The sequence below is a fragment of the Adiantum capillus-veneris genome, chromosome 9 (genome assembly GCF_014529385.1).
Source record: "Adiantum capillus-veneris isolate H3 chromosome 9, ASM1452938v2, whole genome shotgun sequence".
In the NCBI taxonomy this organism is placed as follows: Eukaryota; Viridiplantae; Streptophyta; class Polypodiopsida; order Polypodiales; family Pteridaceae; genus Adiantum; species Adiantum capillus-veneris.
The window spans coordinates 20948573-20966233 of NC_140939.1; the positions used below are offsets into that span (position 1 = coordinate 20948573).

At 44.1% G+C, this 17661-nt stretch overlaps 1 protein-coding gene across 7 annotated transcripts in view; it reads left to right on the forward strand.

Annotated features, from left to right (window-relative positions):
• The window catches only part of LOC147450205 (protein NO VEIN-like), a 107278-nt gene that overhangs the window by 32120 nt on the left and 57497 nt on the right, over positions 1 to 17661 (forward strand). For 2 of the 7 annotated variants that reach the window (XM_086519489.1, XM_086519488.1), the window contains exons 2-4: positions 10885 to 11314; positions 11427 to 11534; positions 12791 to 12953. In XM_086519489.1, coding sequence (XP_086375615.1) covers positions 11000 to 11314; positions 11427 to 11534; positions 12791 to 12953 — 586 coding nt within the window. In that variant the 5' untranslated portion in view covers positions 10885 to 10999. Of the gene's footprint in view, positions 1 to 10839; positions 11315 to 11426; positions 11535 to 11998; positions 12954 to 17661 lie in introns of those variants that run through there. The other 5 variants (XM_086519494.1, XM_086519493.1, XM_086519491.1 and 2 more) reach the window with 5 other exon arrangements.

Genomic DNA, 17661 nt, shown 5'->3' on the forward strand with positions numbered 1-17661 from the left:
ACAAAAACTCAGCTCAAAAGAGGAGAACTTATGATGTTTAGATACAAATGAGCTTGGGCCAACACCAATGGGGCAAACAGCTCACATAATATGGGTAAAATAAGCCAGATACAATCACAAACTAGAGCAGAAACTTCGCTCATAGGAGAAACTTACACAGAAAAACAGCAGGAAAAGAGTGAGGAATTTGGCAAAATGGGCAGCGCCATCGCGTCCGGAACGGCCCAAAACCCCAGTCTACAATGTCAAAGTGCTCAAATCCGACCTCGGATGAGCAGTTTACGGCCAAAACAGGCTCCAAAATGAGCAAAAACACACCTGCGGCTGTTCCTCCTCTCTTCTCCACGTTTTTTCTGGTCTTCTCTCTGTTTTTTCAGTTCCCACACTTTGCTTTATTAGCTGGGCACCCTTGGCCTTTTAGATGACCTCAAACGGACCCCGAACAGGCCAAAAACTGACCTCGCAGTGCATAGTTGTCACCCTGCTGCATCCATACGCCACCTGGCACTCGACTTTTTTCCAATAATGCATCTCGCCACCACGTGAAGTGGCCCCAAAAAGTGGTCCTAATGATGACCTTTCTGCGTAAATCTCACAAGAAAACACCACTTTGTGTCCGTCCTCATCCGCGTGCAAATATTGACCTCGTTCGCCCTCCTGACGCCACTAGATGCCATCTGACGCACCTGCTGACCTCACGTCGTCGGCCCGCGAATAGCTTCCTCGAGAAGTTTTACGCGCTATAAACTCCTCATTATTGTAGAAAAAACATACTGGTACTGGTGATAGTGAAAATCGATGCACTATGTACACACTGTCCTACCTGTACACATGTGGGTCCCACATAACCACCTGGCTAAGGAAAATGGGCAATTCTTTATTTGATGCACCATGCATGTATATGTACATATGCGCAATCCCTTGCTCCAAAAAACTCCTGACATAATTTGCCCATCCCCTAGCTTGCTAGATCATTCATGATCAGCAGCAACAAAGAGAGATATGAGACTCGCCGCATCACAGGTCTCCTCATCCCTCACCAACACTGCTTGATCCACAGACAGCTCATCTTGCTCCACCATCATCAATCTAGCATGATACAATTTAAGACGCAACCCATTTACCCTTGACTTATGTAGAACACCATCCAGGTTAGCCAGCTGATATGTGCCATTTGGAAAACACTCCACTACCTTGAAAGGGCCTTCCCACTTAATTTGAAACTTCTTTTGGAAGGTGTTGTCTAGCTTACTGTTGTAGCGCAAAACCAAGTCATGCTTCTTGATACCCTTACTTTTGACCTTTTCATTTATCTTTGCCAAAGCCCTATCTTGCATCTGCCCATAATGTTCCAATGCACTCATCCTATCCATCTGAACCTCTTGTAGTTGTAAGAGCCTCTCTTTGAATGCATCACTAGGCGGCCCAAGCAACTTCTCTAACATTTTGACCGCAGGCAACTCTACTTCCACAGGCAATAGTGCTTCTTTTCCATACACCAAATGAAATGGAGTAAACCTTGTACGTGTCTTCACCGAAGTACGGTAAGCCCATAATGCACTAGGCAATTCCAAATCCCAATTCTTTCCTTGGTGCTCTGTCACTTTAGAAAGAATTTGTACCAACTCACCATTGAATCTTTCATTTAAGCCATTACACTGCGGGTAATAAGGAGTGGTATGCTGGTGCTTTATCTTCATCTTTGCACATAAAAAATCTAGCAGTTTAGCTCGAAAGCCGGGCCCCTTATCTGAAAGTAGCTCCAGTGGCACCCCAAACTTGCAACATATTTCATCATACACAAATTTTGCCACATCCTTTGCAGTGATCTGTTTTACTGCTATAGCCTCTGCCCATCTAGAGAGATAGTCCACTGCCGTCAAATATAGCTTTTGCCCCTGCTTGTGATAGGTAACGGGCCTATTGCATCAATCTCCCACTTTTCAAACACATCAAACGCCATAATGGTTTTTCGTAGCTCTGGCTTCAACACTCTCTTCCCAAATGCTCGACACCTATTGCAAGACCTACACCAATGGTGAATATCCTTGTGCAAACTAGGTCATACATACCCCTCTTGCAAAATCTTATGCAAGGTGATCTTTAGAGCAAAATGGCCACCACATGCGCCTTCATGATTCTCTTCCAACACTCTGTAAAGCTCCTCCCGCCAAGGTACACGTCTCAACACGAGATCAGCCCCTTTCATGTATAAGACATCACCAATCAATTTGTACCTGTATGCTCTGCGCACAAAGCCATACTTCTTAGACTTTTGAATCTCCTTTGGAATGATTCCTGTTAGCAAAAACTCCTCTTCTTGAGCCAAACTTTCCCGGCCATGATAAAGAGGTAAGTTGGTCCTCAACACGAATAGCTCCCCAATCATGCCTTGAGTTGCTTCATGTGCCTCTCCATTTAGAGCACGTTCAATGTGTTTGATGCTCCATGCTTCAAACTTTTTTAACAGGCCTTTAATTCTAAAGCACATTTCCTTCAATGAGGTGTTCTTGCTCTTCCACACACCCAGCACTTGCTTCACCACTAACAAGGCATCACCTTTTATGCTCAACCTTCGAACCCCATGCTTCAAACAAATGTGTAATCCGGCTTCCAATGTAGCATATTCAGTCTCATTGTTACTATGCGCATCCAATTTGAACCCTCTCTTGCATACTAGCTTCCCCTCTCGATCATAAAGTGCTATACCCTCTGATGTTGCATCATGGCTCTTATTGTATGAACCATCAAAGAACAACACATGTGCATTGCTGACCTGTGGCACTTCTTCAACTACCTTTCTCACCACCTCTTCCTTAACAATAAGGGGATTCTCCTTGTAGGTCAACAAATCAGCTAGGGTAGCCCTTGTACTATCTTCCACTAGAAAAGAGAACTCAAACTCTTGCAGCTCAATTACCCATTTCTTCACCACATTTGACATGTTAGTACCATTAATTAACTGTGGCAAAAAGGCATAACTCGTCAAGAAAACAAAAGGCCGTGGTAGCAAGTAATGACGAAATCGTCGACAAGCAAATATTACACTGGCCATCACTAGCTCTACTTCCGAGAACTTTCTCTCTGCTACCAACTTCACTCGGCTTGCACAATACACTGGCCTCATATAATGGCTGCCCTTCCCCTTTTGCAATAGCATGGCTCCAATGGCATCATCCCCTACTGATGGATTTACATAAAAAACTCTCTCCCAATCAGGAGCCTGCATGGCTGACAACCCCCCTAACACCTCTTTCACCTCTTGAAACACTTCTTCACACTTGTCATCCCATTGCAATGGATCATGCTTTGCCACTTGCTGTAATGGATAAAGAAGCTGCGAAGACAATGGAATAAACCGTGCCATGTACTTCACTTTGTGTATAAAGGTTGCCAATTGCTTCGTACTCGTAGGTGATGGAAGAAGAATAATAGACTTAACCTTGTCTGGATCAGCCTCAATGCCATTTTCTGACACCATATGGCCCAATAACTTCACCCTTGGCTGTGCTAGATGACATTTCTTTGGATTTAGTTGTCCTCCACATTCATCATATCGAGCGAATACCATCTGTAGCTTCTCATGGTGATCAACCCTACTGCTATAGACACAAAAGTCATCCATAAAAGCTTTAACACAACTACCAATGAATGGTTCCAACACCCAATTTGCTCTCTCTTGATAAAAGGAAGGTCCATTTGACAACCCAAATGGCAATACTGTGTAGCAATAGCAGCCCCATGGTGTAATAAAAGTTGTCTTTGTGCGGTCTTTAAGAGCAATCTTCAATTGAAAATAGCCTGAAAAACCATCACACACACTGTACCTCTCATAACCTGTCACTGAATCCAAGATCTGATCAATGAATGGAAGAGGATATGGGTTCTTCTTAGTGGCTGCATTTAAGGGTTTAAAATCTACACAAATCCTCCACTTCCCATCCTTCTTTGGACTGACTACTATTGGACTCACCCATTCTGTGGTCTCCACAGGGACTATGAACCCTGCCTTCAACAACTTGTCCACCTCTTCTCGCAAGGCTTCCATTTGCTCTTGACCCATCCTTCTTAGCCTTTGCCGCACTGGCTTAGCACCTTCTTTCAGCTCTATATGCATCTCTTCACCCTTGAACCCTCTGATCTCTTCATATGAAGTAATGAACAAATCAGGAAAACTAGCCAGCATATGCAAATATATATCCTTCTCCATAGCTGAGAGGTCTCCACTAATCATTTGCGTCATTAATTCCTGCTTCTTTGACAACTCAACCTTGGTTTGCATCAGCCCTTCAATCACTTCATAAGGCCCTTCACTTTCATCTTCAACCTCATTCGCAAATGCAACTAAACCAAACTCCTGGATTTCTTTGTCCATCAAAAGAAATGCAACATCAGCATCCTCATCACTGCTGATAGTGCTATCACTGTCCTCATCTGTCACCGTGGAAGGGTCTTCATCACTAGACTCATCCTCATCTTCATAAAGCTCCTCTAATCGTTTCCTTGTGTCCATATTATAAAGCTTCTTGGTACCTGTCTTTCCATAGAGGCTAATCGTACCATGTCGCCAATCTTGAACAGCTCCCACTGCACGTAACCATGGTCTGCTCAGTATAATAGGATATGCTCCCAACCCTGCTGGCATCATATGAAAATCAACCACTGCCTTTGCATCATATGCCTCCACTTCTAAGCTCTTTACAACACCCAAGCATTTTACTTTTTGATGGTTTGCCAATCTGATCCGAAACCCTGACACCCCAGCCACTGTGAGACCCATCTTCTCAACGCATGAGTGTGTTATGACGCATATTTGGTCTGCCCAGTATAATAGGATATGCTCCCAACCCTGCTGGCATCACATGAAAATCAACCACTGCCTTTGCATCATATGCCTCCACTTCTAAGCTCTTTACAACACCCAAGCATTTTACTTTTTGATGGTTTGCCAATCTGATCCGAAACCCTGACACCCCAGCCACTGTGAGACCTATCTTCTCAACGCATGAGTGTGTTATGACGCATATTTGGGCTCCGCCATCCACATAACCTTGTCCCAAATTTTTCCTTTTATGCCACACATCTACTATTGGACAAATGTCTGATAGCTCGTCCATTGCCAACACCTTCACTGAACCTCTCTCTGGCTCTTTCTCCATTGGGTTAACCATCCTCTTCCACTGTCGCTTTAGCTTAGGCACCATCTCTATAAGCTGCCCAAAAGTAACATCTGCCTTCCTGCTCGTCAGATCCTCCTTCAAGTCAAGGCTTAATTGCCCATCCCCTAGTGGAAAATCTGAAACATGAAACTTTCGACGAGCTCTCCTTTTCCTCTTGGCCTTGACATCCTCGCCTTCATGGCTCTTTCCTTTCTTCTTACTAGGACCTGGGGCACTTCTTCCTTCCTTTTCCTCTGTGGTCCTCTTCCCAATAGGCATCACTAATGTATCCTCTAGCTTTGATGCCTTCTCCAAGGTGACTACACTTAGCACTTTTGTCTTCCCTTTTTCCTCCTGGGTCAGTCCACTGGTTCCTTCGTCTCCCTTAATTTCGATGTCATTATCATTTGACCTAGTTAGCACCTGTCTTGGCAATGGATACATGTCTCCCCCCATCCTTGGTGGCTTATCACATTGCGGGCTGATGTGACCCAACTCTCCACAATTATAACATGTGGGCGTCTGCCTCCAAAACCTACCATTGCTTTGTCCAACACCATTCCTAGGCCTTTCTTCACCTCCTGGCTGATTTGCAAACCTCCCTCGACCTCGATTATTTCCCACTTGACCTAGCATGTTTAGGCTGAGATTCTTCATCAAATCTACCATTTGCCTCATGTCTTGCCTTAGCCCATCATCTTGCACTGCTGTAGTGACCACTGCTGGCATAACCTGAGTAGTAACTACTGGTTCATGATGAACCCCTGACATGCGCCCTTGTAAAGACTCTATAGGCTGAAATTCAGACCTCATTGGCAAAGACTCCACCCCTAACTGGCTCATTTTCCTCAGCTTCCACTCTTTGTTCCTTGCTACCTCTAGTGCATCCTCATATGTCCTAGGCTTCTTTAGCTCCACTCTCCAACGTATATTCTCCCAAAGACCAGCTAAGAACCTGTCCTTGATCATGTCAGGCGGGGGTACCTGTGGTGCTAAAGCCTTGCACATTCGCTCCCATGCCAAGGAAAACTTACGTATGTACGCATCTACTGGCTCACCTTCCTTTTGTACCAAAGCCTGTACTTCTTGCCACACCTTGTCAGGATCTTCTATCTTCACAAACTCCACTTCCAACCCATGTCGTAGATTGTCCCAACTCAACCTTACAGGTGGATCAGCCACACGCAACTCCTCTTCAAATGCTTTAGACCAAACTCGTGCATCACTCTTCAAACAAATTTGGAGAAGGCGTAACATTTGCGTAGGATCATGAATCTAGTTGCTAATGCAGGCAACCTCCATCTTTTCCAAAAATTCTTCCACATCTTCATCACTTCTTCCATGAAACTCCGGATAAGAGAAAGCCATGGCTACCCAAATTATGATGCTTTGAGAATCCCTTCGAACACACGTGCAAGAACCCAAAACTTTTCACTACCCAATCCCTAGAAACTTCAATGGAGCTCAGCTTTAGATAAGGACAAACACATGCACATCAAATGAGTTTTCATAGTTGATCATTGGAATTACAACAGGCAAAGGACATTCCAGGATCTCTCTCAATCTTCTTGGCCCAAACATAAAGACTATGCGCTGCTGGAAAAAGATCTTCCTGGACACATGAACATTAATCTGAATTCTTTGAGTTAAATGAAAAGGAGTGAACTGAGGGCCATTTTGATCATCCATTAAAGCCAACCATGAAGCTCCCAAGAAGGCACACCTGACTCAACCTCTGATTTTGCCAAAATTTCAGCAGCATAACAGCATAAATGGCTCAAAATACCAAAAAACCAGCCATCATAACTTAGGGAAAATTTCGACAGAGTTTCCCCATAAGTAGAGCAGTAGGAACCCAAAATATAGACTGTCTATGTATGCATAAACTGTCAACGATAGAAACCAAGCATCAAGTAGGACTCACTAGTACATAGCCTATGGCGAGGTCACAAAAAGGGTGCTCCAGCTACCTGTATCACCGAAAGGATCTCCACATTTGAGAATCCCCCAGCTCAATAAAAACCTCACGCTATCGACCCTCACACGAAGGCTAATGCAAATTGCATATAGTCAAGTCTCAGAAATGACTATCTTCCAGACCAAGTCTCAGAAATGGCTGGGACTGCCAAATACAACCAAGTATGGCTCCACAAATGCGTACAATGGCAGTTTCCACAAGTAACGTACAATCCAGCAGACAATGCGCTCAAATAGGCGCCAAGTGATGCATTCCCACAACAACTGCAAGTGACATCACTGCTAGTATATCACTGTACTCTAGCTACGTGTACCTGTACCTGTTCCTATAACCTGTAACCTGTAACCCTGAATCTCGAAGCTCGAAGCTCGAAGTAGAAGGTACTCGAAGAAGATCCTCAGTGGGGGCGCCAAAAGAATGTGAGCGGGATGAAAACACACACAGCGCCTCTATAACGACCCGACACACACTCTTGGGAAGATATACACACACACTAGGGGGCACCACTCGGCTTACACAACACACTTGGCCGAGATAGGGAACACACCTCTGGAGTGAGAGGAGAGAGACTATCCACTTGCCCACTCCACACAGAGACACACACACACACACACAAAAACTCAGCTCAAAAGAGGAGAACTTATGATGTTTAGATACAAATGAGCTTGGGCCAACACCAATGGGGCAAACAGCTCACATAATATGGGTAAAATAAGCCAGATACAATCACAAACTAGAGCAGAAACTTCGCTCATAGGAGAAACTTACACAGAAAAACAGCAGGAAAAGACTGAGGAATTTGGCAAAATGGGCAGCGCCATCGCGTCCGGAACGGCCCAAAACCCCAGTCTACAATGTCAAAGTGCTCAAATCCAACCTCGGATGAGCAGTTTACGGCCAAAACAGGCTCCAAAATGAGCAAAAACACACTTGCGGTTGTTCCTCCTCTCTTCTCCACGTTTTTTCTGGTCTTCTCTCTGTTTTTTCAATTCCCACACTTTGCTTTATTAGTTGGGCACCCTTGGCTTTTTACATGACCTCAAACGGACCCCGAACAGGCCAAAAACTGACCTCGCAGTGCATAGTTGTCACCCTGCTGCATCCATACGCCACCTGGTACTCGACTTTTTTCCAATAATGCATCTCGCCACCACGTGAAGTGGCCCCAAAAAGTGGTCCTAATGATGACCTTTCTGCGTAAATCTCACAAGAAAACACCACTTTGTGTCCGTCCTCATCCGCGTGCAAATATTGACCTCGTTCGCCCTCCTGACGCCACTAGATGCCATCTGACGCACCTGCTGACCTCACGTCGTCGGCCCGCGGATAGCTTCCTCGAGAAGTTTTACGCGCTATAAACTCCTCATTATTGTAGAAAAAACATACTGGTACTGGTGAAAGTGAAAATCGATGCACTATGTACACACTGTCCTACCTGTACACATGTGGGCCCCACATAACCACCTGGCTAAGGAAAATGGGCAATCCTTTATTTGATGCACCATGCATGTATATGTACATATGCGCAATCCCTTGCTCCAAAAAACTCCTGACAACGGCTTTAGTCTCTATGATCACTCGGGTGATTCGGGCTAAGGCCTCAATGCCACATGAGATTATTCGACCCGAGCTAGCTGCCCCCCCTCTCGTAGTTGAGGCCCTTACTAGGTCAGTTTCCTTCATGCATCATTTATGGGACCTCCCCAGAGACGGATACGCTCGGCTAGCCCTTGAATCATCCCGACAGCTAGCGCTACAGGCGGACACAACATGCTAGTATGGGCAGGTGACATCATTGTTTCAGTCCAATGGCTTCAGCATGGATGGACTGCCCCCATTCTAGTACTCCTTGGATGCACTCCCTTTCTCTTACACGAATAGAGATCACTAGACTTATACGTCAGGATTTGATTCAAGTAGATACGAGAAGCACATGGATACAACCGGTACAAGAGTTGGGCACGAAGATGGCTTTCTATAGAGAGCATCTTCTCCAACTAACAGAAGATGGATATGTGATCAGACCGGCCTATATGGACACTCATTTATCCTATGGGATACAATGTGCTATTGGTCAGATGCGCACATCATCGCATCAGCTAGAGATTGAGACCGACACATTTAGGGTAGTACCAGCAGAAGCTTGGATATGCCAATTGTGTCATATAGAGCTAGAAACTGAGTTACATCACATTTGTCATCGTCCGGAATACTATGAGATATGAGGTTGCTTTCACTGTCTGTTTAGAGAGGGCACCGTTTGCTAGAGTCATGAGATATCAAGATCAGAGATGCCTTGGGTTGTTTTTGCTAGAGTTGCGCAGACATAGGGAGAGTCTCTTGAGGAGACTAGGCAGTGGGAGACATTTTCAGAGGGAGATCACTAACTTCTTTAGAGCAGGGACTCAACAGCTAGATGAACATGCCTCACAGAAGACTTCAGAGCCCACTTATACCAAAGGTATATTAGTGGACAAAGCCACTGAGCTCGGGAGAGCTAGGCGCCCACGTCTACGAGGGCGACCATGACATCAACGGAGGCTTCACTAGAGGATCAGGACTATGGCCCATGTCTACGAGGGCGACCATGACATCGACGGAGGCTTCACTAGAGGATCAGGACTATTCTAGCATGATATGGGAGACACTTAGTACGACTATTTTACATAGGCGGCCATTGACTAAGCTCTTCAACGACCGATGCAATACTTTGTCGGATAACGCCCAATGCAGGGCATCCTTGGGCATTGACGATGATGATGATGATTTTAGTATGATGATAATTTGAGTCTTTTAGTTTAGTCTTTAGTCTTTCACTTTACTTCATTTTATTTTTGTACCCATACATTGGATTAGATCCACAAGGATTGTATCTGGTTGGTCTCATAGGTCATTTTGACCTTTTGAAGACGTTTAATGTAACATTTCATTTCATTTCTCCCCCTTCACTCTTTGTTACAATTCAATTGTTTCAAGTTGTTTGGAGTGATAAAGTGTTCCAGAGTTTTGTAGATTGTAGTTGTCTGTGTGCTTCCATTTGATCCCTCGTCAAAAGTGATAACAATGGTATCAGAGATTCACCTGCTTTCTTGCCCTCTGCAAATTGAAGCATAGTACCTTCACTCTTTGTTACAGTTCACTTGTTTCAAGTTGTTTGAAGTGATAAAGTGTTCTAGAGTTTTGTATATTGTAGTTGTCTGTGTGTTTCGGTTTGATCCCTCGTCGGAAGTGATTACAATGGTATCACACCGGGCTGCCTTGTTCATCATCTTTCTGCTGCCACTTGGACACGGGGACAGTGTGGACCCATGTATGTAGTCCACAGTCTATCCCCTTTGAGACCGACACTGGGATTTATGTTAGTCCTCTTGAGTTGTGCCACTGTGCCAGATAACGAGACAATGCTGTGAGCTGCCTCGCCTATCATGAGATAATTAAGAAATTCAGTGCCTAGTGTGGTGGAGATTCAGACCCCTTTTGCATCGTGAATTTTTGCAGATCAAAAGGAGAGTCGAACACACACACTCTTTAAGACTCAATATCCTCTATCAATGTCTTCTGAGCAAATATAAACAGATTTATACTCATGTGGACTGTGTCTTGTCATTGCAAATATATGCATGTAGATACTAGATTCATCAGATTCTTCATTCTTGCTGTAGTTACATCATGCATTGTTGAGCTTCATGGTTTAAGGACACACAACTTTCTGCACAAATGATGTATGTGAGCGGCTTACTGTCTCAGGAGGTATGCAGCTTATTTTTTGCGGGAGAAAAAAGCAGTCGTGAAGCTGTTAAACAGAGTATGTAAATCTAATGAGACGGTTATTACAAGGAAAGTACAAAAGAGAGGGTTTAAGATGCATTGTCATTCAACACACAGTAGAACCATCCAACATTCAAAGCATGTGGTCTATTTGAGCTCAGACAAAGAAGACGATAACAATCACAAATGGGTCGAGCTAGCTGGTAAAAAGGAAGATTCCCTGACCTCTGATGGGCTTCTTGATAAAAGGTGTTTGTATCCTTCAGCAGCAGAAGAACGGATTCGCCTACTTGGGAAGGTTCCTTCCCAGCTCCGACAGGAGCTGACAGAGTGTGAGTTATCAGTACAAGAGATTCAGGCAATTGTGACAGCTTGGAGTGATGTCTGCTCAAGTTTTTCAATTGAGGAGGTATTAGCTATGTATTGGGGTTTATAATTTTCAAGGCTTGGACATTAACTTGCAAGCAGTGCTTGGCTTCAATATATCTTGAATTTCTGGGATCCCCAAATGTTGCATGTAGGCACTTATGCAAATGGTTATGGAGAATGGACTGGAGCAGGAGATAAGCAAGAAACAGTTATTGATGCTTTTCAAGCGTCATTCTGCTACAACAATCCTCAACATTGTGGTAATGTGCAAAGGAGAAGTGTGCACTATAATTTTATATAATGTGTGGCAAAAATGAAAAGAGGGCCTTCATTTGACAATTTCGTGTCAGTCGTGTTTATGAGATTCCTTTCTAACCGGTATAAGAGCCTAACAATATCTATTGACCTGTATAAATCCTAAGGAGGATGCAAGATATTTATTAGCACACTTAAGTAGTTGCAGCTGCTTAACTCGAGTTTTCTGTACCAATCATTTATTAAACGACTTGCTTGCTTGACCACTTATTGAAGTATTTCAGAGCAAATATTTTGTCAAGTTGCACTGCTAATGCAATGAGCTTTTTAACACTTTCAACAGGCTATGCTTTGCAGCCAGTGTAATCCAATATGCATATAGGTAGGTATATCAAAGAGTCTTGCTAAACAAAAAAGCTGATAATTTGTATGCTTTTCCTATAGGGGCTTTTGCTGTGTGATTGCTGAACTTGCCCAGACCTGCCGTGATCATAACCTAGAGTTGGCCTTTTACTACTTATCACTATTGGATCAAAGACATTTTTGACCACCTGTGAAACCAAATTTGGCAACTTTGCCTTAGCTCAAGATCCCATGAAATAGGGCTACATGGTATGTACTTAGAGTTTAAACCCACATGTAATGACTGCCAAGAACACAAATAATAACTTTGCGATTCACCAAGAATCTGCATTATGTGTGATATTATCTTTGGCTTTCCAGATTCTTCTAAAAGTTAATTGCTGAATTTTGCTTACACTACAGAGATGTGCTGAAGCCTGACATAGCAACCCACTTCTTGACCAGAAAAATACTAGTGATTTTTTGCTCAATAATTTCCCTCGAGAATCTTCTGGACCATCAACAGGGAAATACCTCTCGTAAACCAAATAGTTGGTGTGCACATCTTGTACTATGATGTCAGCGATTATCATATTTTGCTCATCTTGGCATGAACATATTGATAGAGAGGCTTGTGCATGATCAATATTAATAAAGAGGCTTGTTCATGAATTTTGTTCAATCATAAACAAAGCTGCTTGTAATCACCCTCAAGCTAATTTTGAAGTAGAGTGATTTGAAACAGAAAATTTGGATTACTGAGGCAACTATTGATTGTGCCAGAAAGATAACCAGCATGACCTTGTTTGCAGGTGCAAGATGTTAAGCATAAAGCGTGTGAAAGTGTACTGCGTTTGTCCTCATTTTAGAGCTGGTGCTATGATGAGCTTTTAAGATTCAAATATTTAAAGCTTTGCAGGTAAAATCTATGAAGGCAGGACTGTGGAAGAGTGTTTTGGATACAGAAAAAGATCCCATCAGCAATGAAATGCTCAACAATGATGTGACTAAAAGCAGTAATAAAGAGATCTTTCTCAGGAGTTCTACAGAACAAACAGACAAAGAGGAGCTTGGTTTTTCAAGTAATTTTTCACTTTACATTATCAAAGTTGCTGCCTTTTATTGGTTATTGAGACTAGGTTGCATTACCATCTTTAGAAACCAAATATTATTTAATTTTCTCTTGCGTTCAATAAATGACAATGTATCAAAGGCTCCAGGAGAGTCCACAAAGGAAGAGTAAATCCTGCTCCCTTGTGCTTGCTCTTCCTCAATGAGTCCTTGAGGGTGACCATATGATCCAAAGTAGAAAAGTGCCCTGTGTGAAACCTGCTGACCAGGTCCGAGATGGCTTCAGTCAGCAGGATGATTATGATACAGGAGGGCTGGCCTATACTTCAGCCTACCACAGAGCTCGTCCCTCAAGAATGGAGTAGTGATAGAGAGTATTGTTGGGAGCTCATTTGCGACTTGACATTGTGGTTTGTTGGAGAGCTCACTGCTTTTGCATCTTTGAGGCTTGACCTATCCCACCAATGGAGACTATTCGTGTCATCTAGCTGGAGCTGGTCCACACTCTTAGGGGCCAGTTTGAGCACCTTCAGGGTAGCTTTGGCTTCATGCAAGAGCGCCCTGAGGCTTTCTTGAGATTGTGGTGGCCTGGACCCTTCTTCACCATGGTTCATGGCGCGCCTCAATGACATTACTGATTGGTAAGCGCCTCTATCTTCGGGGGGGGGGGGGGGGGGGGGGGGGGGGGGGGTTTGCTAACTCCGCTCTAATCATCTCGTGTGGCATGGAGGCCTTGGCTCTAATCAGCCGAGAGATCATAGATACCAAGGGCCTCTCCATACCTCTCCACCCATCTTGACCCGCAGAGGGTCCCCAAACCTGAACCCCATAGAGCATAGCTGAAGCTACCAAGGTATCAAAGAGCCAGAGCTTTGTTCGGGGTTCCTGGAACTGAACCTGCAAACACATCCTCTCCAATCCTCCGAAGGGCATACGCTCTGGTTAGTCTAGTCTCTACTGCTCTCTTGAAAGGAAACTTTGGCCCTGTGAAGACTACCCCAAGATAAGTGTATGCATCTGTGTACTCCACAGTCTCCTGACCATAAGTTAATACCACAACCTTGGTTTTACCAAGGTTTACAGACAATGCACTATTCTCCGCAAAGTTATGTAATGCATCCAAATGTCTTTGCATACCCTCCGGTGAGTTAGAGATCAGCACAATATCATCAGCATGTAACAACAATGGAATCCATGTCCCTGCCAGCTGGGCACCTATGTCACCCTCTCTGTCAATGTAATCAGAAACCTCATCTATATGCATACCGAATAGAGTAGGAGACAATGGACAACCTTGTTTCACTCCAACAGTGGAATGAAGTAAATTAGATATCCCCTCTGGAGTGTGTACTTTTACTTAGCAGAAGGGGACCCCCCTTTCTATTGCTAGAGAGGTATTTGCTTTAGATTGCACAAAGTTTGGTACAAAAGGCTTCCTTTACTTAACAGAAAAGGAAGCCTTTTGTGTGTAAGTCGCTCGAGGAAAAGAAGGTCTTAATGGCGGAAAATAAATGCTTTATATGCGAGCAGCTTGGTCACTTTGCTACAAATTGTCCACAAAGGAAAAGACCAGCTGACTTTGATAATAAAGACGACCAGAAAGGAAAGAAGCCTAAACTTACAGTAGGTTTGGTGCTAGATATGGTGGGTGACATGCCCAGTACAGATGCCAACGAGTTATGTAGAGCATGGGGTAAAGTTAGAGATCATATGGCACTCATCTTCTTTGATCCAGGTGCCAAAGCAAACTTTATCTCACCAGAGTTAGCTATGAAGCTGGGCATCAGAGCTGAAGAGATGGGGTACACGGCAGAGGCATGGTTGGCATGTCCTGGCCACTCAAGTGTGTAACTCCCATTATTGGAAAGCTCGTCGGCATATTCAATCATATGTAGACACAGAAGAATTTTATATCATGCCATTGGAAGGGTGCAATGCGCTACTTGGAATTCCGTGGATGTTCAGAGTACATGGCGTGCTGGATGCCTTCGGCAAGACGATCACCCTTCAACATAGGGGCAAAACTTATGTTTTGGATGTAAAGCTCAATGGGGAGTTTGTCCCTATTGTATCTGCTTCAGCTATCACTTCTGTAATAAAGACTTTTTTTTTGCGCACTTGATTTTTGCACGTAATGTCTCAGAGGATTGTCAGTCAAATTTATCTGTGTTAGATAAAAAAATGTCAGCATTTTTGAAAGAGTTTAGTGACAGTTTTTCTTATTTATTACCGTCGTAATTGCTGCCAGAGAGACGTGAGGACCATCGGATAGATTTGGTGCAGGGTGTAGCCCACCAAATAGACCTCCCTACAGGGTTAGCGCGGTGCAACAGAAAGAGATTATGGGGCAAGTTGAGGAGTTATTAGAGAACTAGGCTGATTCAGCCTAGTTCTTCACCCTTTTGCTCCCCAATGCTCCTAGTGCAGAAAAAGGATGGCTCATGGCGCATGTGAATTGATTATCGTGCAGGAAGATTCAATCGATCAAGAAGAACCGATCTTGGCTCTCGAGCCTCGGTCCAAAGAACCCTTACAGGAAGTACTATGTGCTCGAATGATTCGTCAGCACGCATTGTACGAGTGTTTTATTCGTGATCGTTTCGTGTATTTTAGTCAGCGTCTTTATGTGATCCCTTTTCCTAGGCATGACATATTGTACGTTGAGCACGTTTCGCTCTTGAATGAGCAAGAATATATGCGGATTGTTCATGAAAAGCTGAAAAGTATGCATTCAAGGAAGTCACATTTCATGTCTCTTCCTTTGCACGACACAGTTGTAGCAAGAGCTCATGAAAGTATGAGCACCAAGCATGGGCATTTCTGTTGTGAATTGCCACAATTGATTGCTTTAGATCAGAAGAGAAAGATTCGATCTCATTGTTTGCGTGTGTGTGGTGAACGGTTTGGCACTCCGTCTCTTTGTTCATCTGCATTGCATGCACAGTCTTTGAGGAAGACAATATTTTTTCTAGTCACTTACATGGAATAGGTATGTTCATGTTTTTGTGTTGGAAGTGGTTTCAGGAATTTTCAGCCATGGAGATTCTTGAAGAAGAAAGACGCAGGACTCTAGACGAAGTTGAAGCATTGAAGGAGCCACAAAAGACTTTGTGTCGCTTTAGGCACGGCCCAAAGAAGCAAGCGTTGCAGACCTTTATGAAGTTCAAGTACCGCACGACCCACACAATAGAGTGGGCTGGCGAAGAGTCCCTTCAAGGATTCCGGATGCTATTGGCGATCTCCCTCGACGCCATACAGTTCGGTACTAGTACCTCACTTTGAAAAGGACGGGATGTCATGTGACACATCCAACTCTATGTATCCATGGACAAGCTACAGCACGACCAGGGTTCAGTCAGTTTAGAATAGGAAATGATCTGGCACTTTTGTGAGTCTGTTCTCAGACCGTGCATGACGAGTCACTTAGATTAGATATATATCCTCCGGTTGCACACCGCATGATCATCAGCATTACCATCAGAATCCAACAGAATCCATCACGATTTTTCTAGTGCATTAAACCTATTTTTCCTATTTTCGACATTTTTCACTTATTATTTTAAGTGACTTTTGTTGGGAACTGAGTAGGGCAAATTGGGTAAGATAATATATAAGTAAACCTAGGCTAGCATTATTTGGTAGAAGAGCAAGGAGAACACAGGCCAAGGGTAGCAGGTTCCCCCTCTCTCTCTCCAGCAAGACCCCCCCCCCCCCCCCCCCCCCCCCCCCCCTTGGTGGTGATTTCCTCCAAGCAAGGCCAGCATTTGACCACCATCTCCCTGGCGTTTTTCAGCATCCAGCCATCATCACCATAAGCTCCAACACCCTGGCGTTTTCAGCACTCAGTATCATCACCAAACACCACAGCAGATCAACGTTTTACCCTACAGCAAATCAGCGTTTTAAGCCGCAGCCTGCAGCGTTTTCCAGCCTCAGTGCAGCGCTTATAACCAGCGAAATCAGCAAGCACATAGCCTCCACTACCCCCACAACTTGATTCATCGTTTTTCTTGCAACCTAAACCATCGTTTTGGAGAGCAGATCTCAGCCTAAAACCAGCGTTTTTGCATCATCAGATTTCAGCCCTTTTGGCGTTTTTGGACAGCAGAGCAAGCACTCAGTTTTTCTGCCATAGAGTTGGTCTCGTCGTCCACATCGTCGACATCGACATAGCCCCTAGACTTGCATCAGTTATCATTCATCCACTTTTGTACCAGATTGTACAATCAATAGTAGACTACTCTCGCCAATGAGAGTGGGGCCTTCGGAGGAGGGTTTACAAACGTCTCTGGTGTCGTATTCTCTTCTCTCTCTATCTCTCAGTCTCATACACCTTCATGCACAGTGTCCATTCACTTTTGTTGTGTCCATTGCACTCTCTCATTAAGAACGGAAGGCTCTCCCTTCCATAAGTAAGAGGAACCTTGAGCACAATTCGGAGCACTCATCTTGAGCAAAGTTCATCATTCATTCCGCTGCACCTAACATTGAAATTGCATGATGCATGGAAGATTCATAATGCGTTTCATGTGAGTCTTCTAAGACCCTTCGTGGGTGATGTGCCCAGAAGATATTCCAAATGAGGATCAGCCAGAAGTTCAGGAACTTGATGAGATCTTGGTACTTGAGCAAGTTTTGGCACATAAGGACATAAAAGTTAAGGGACATGTTGCAAGTCGCTACTTGGTGAAGTTCAAGAACTATCCACCTATGGATGCA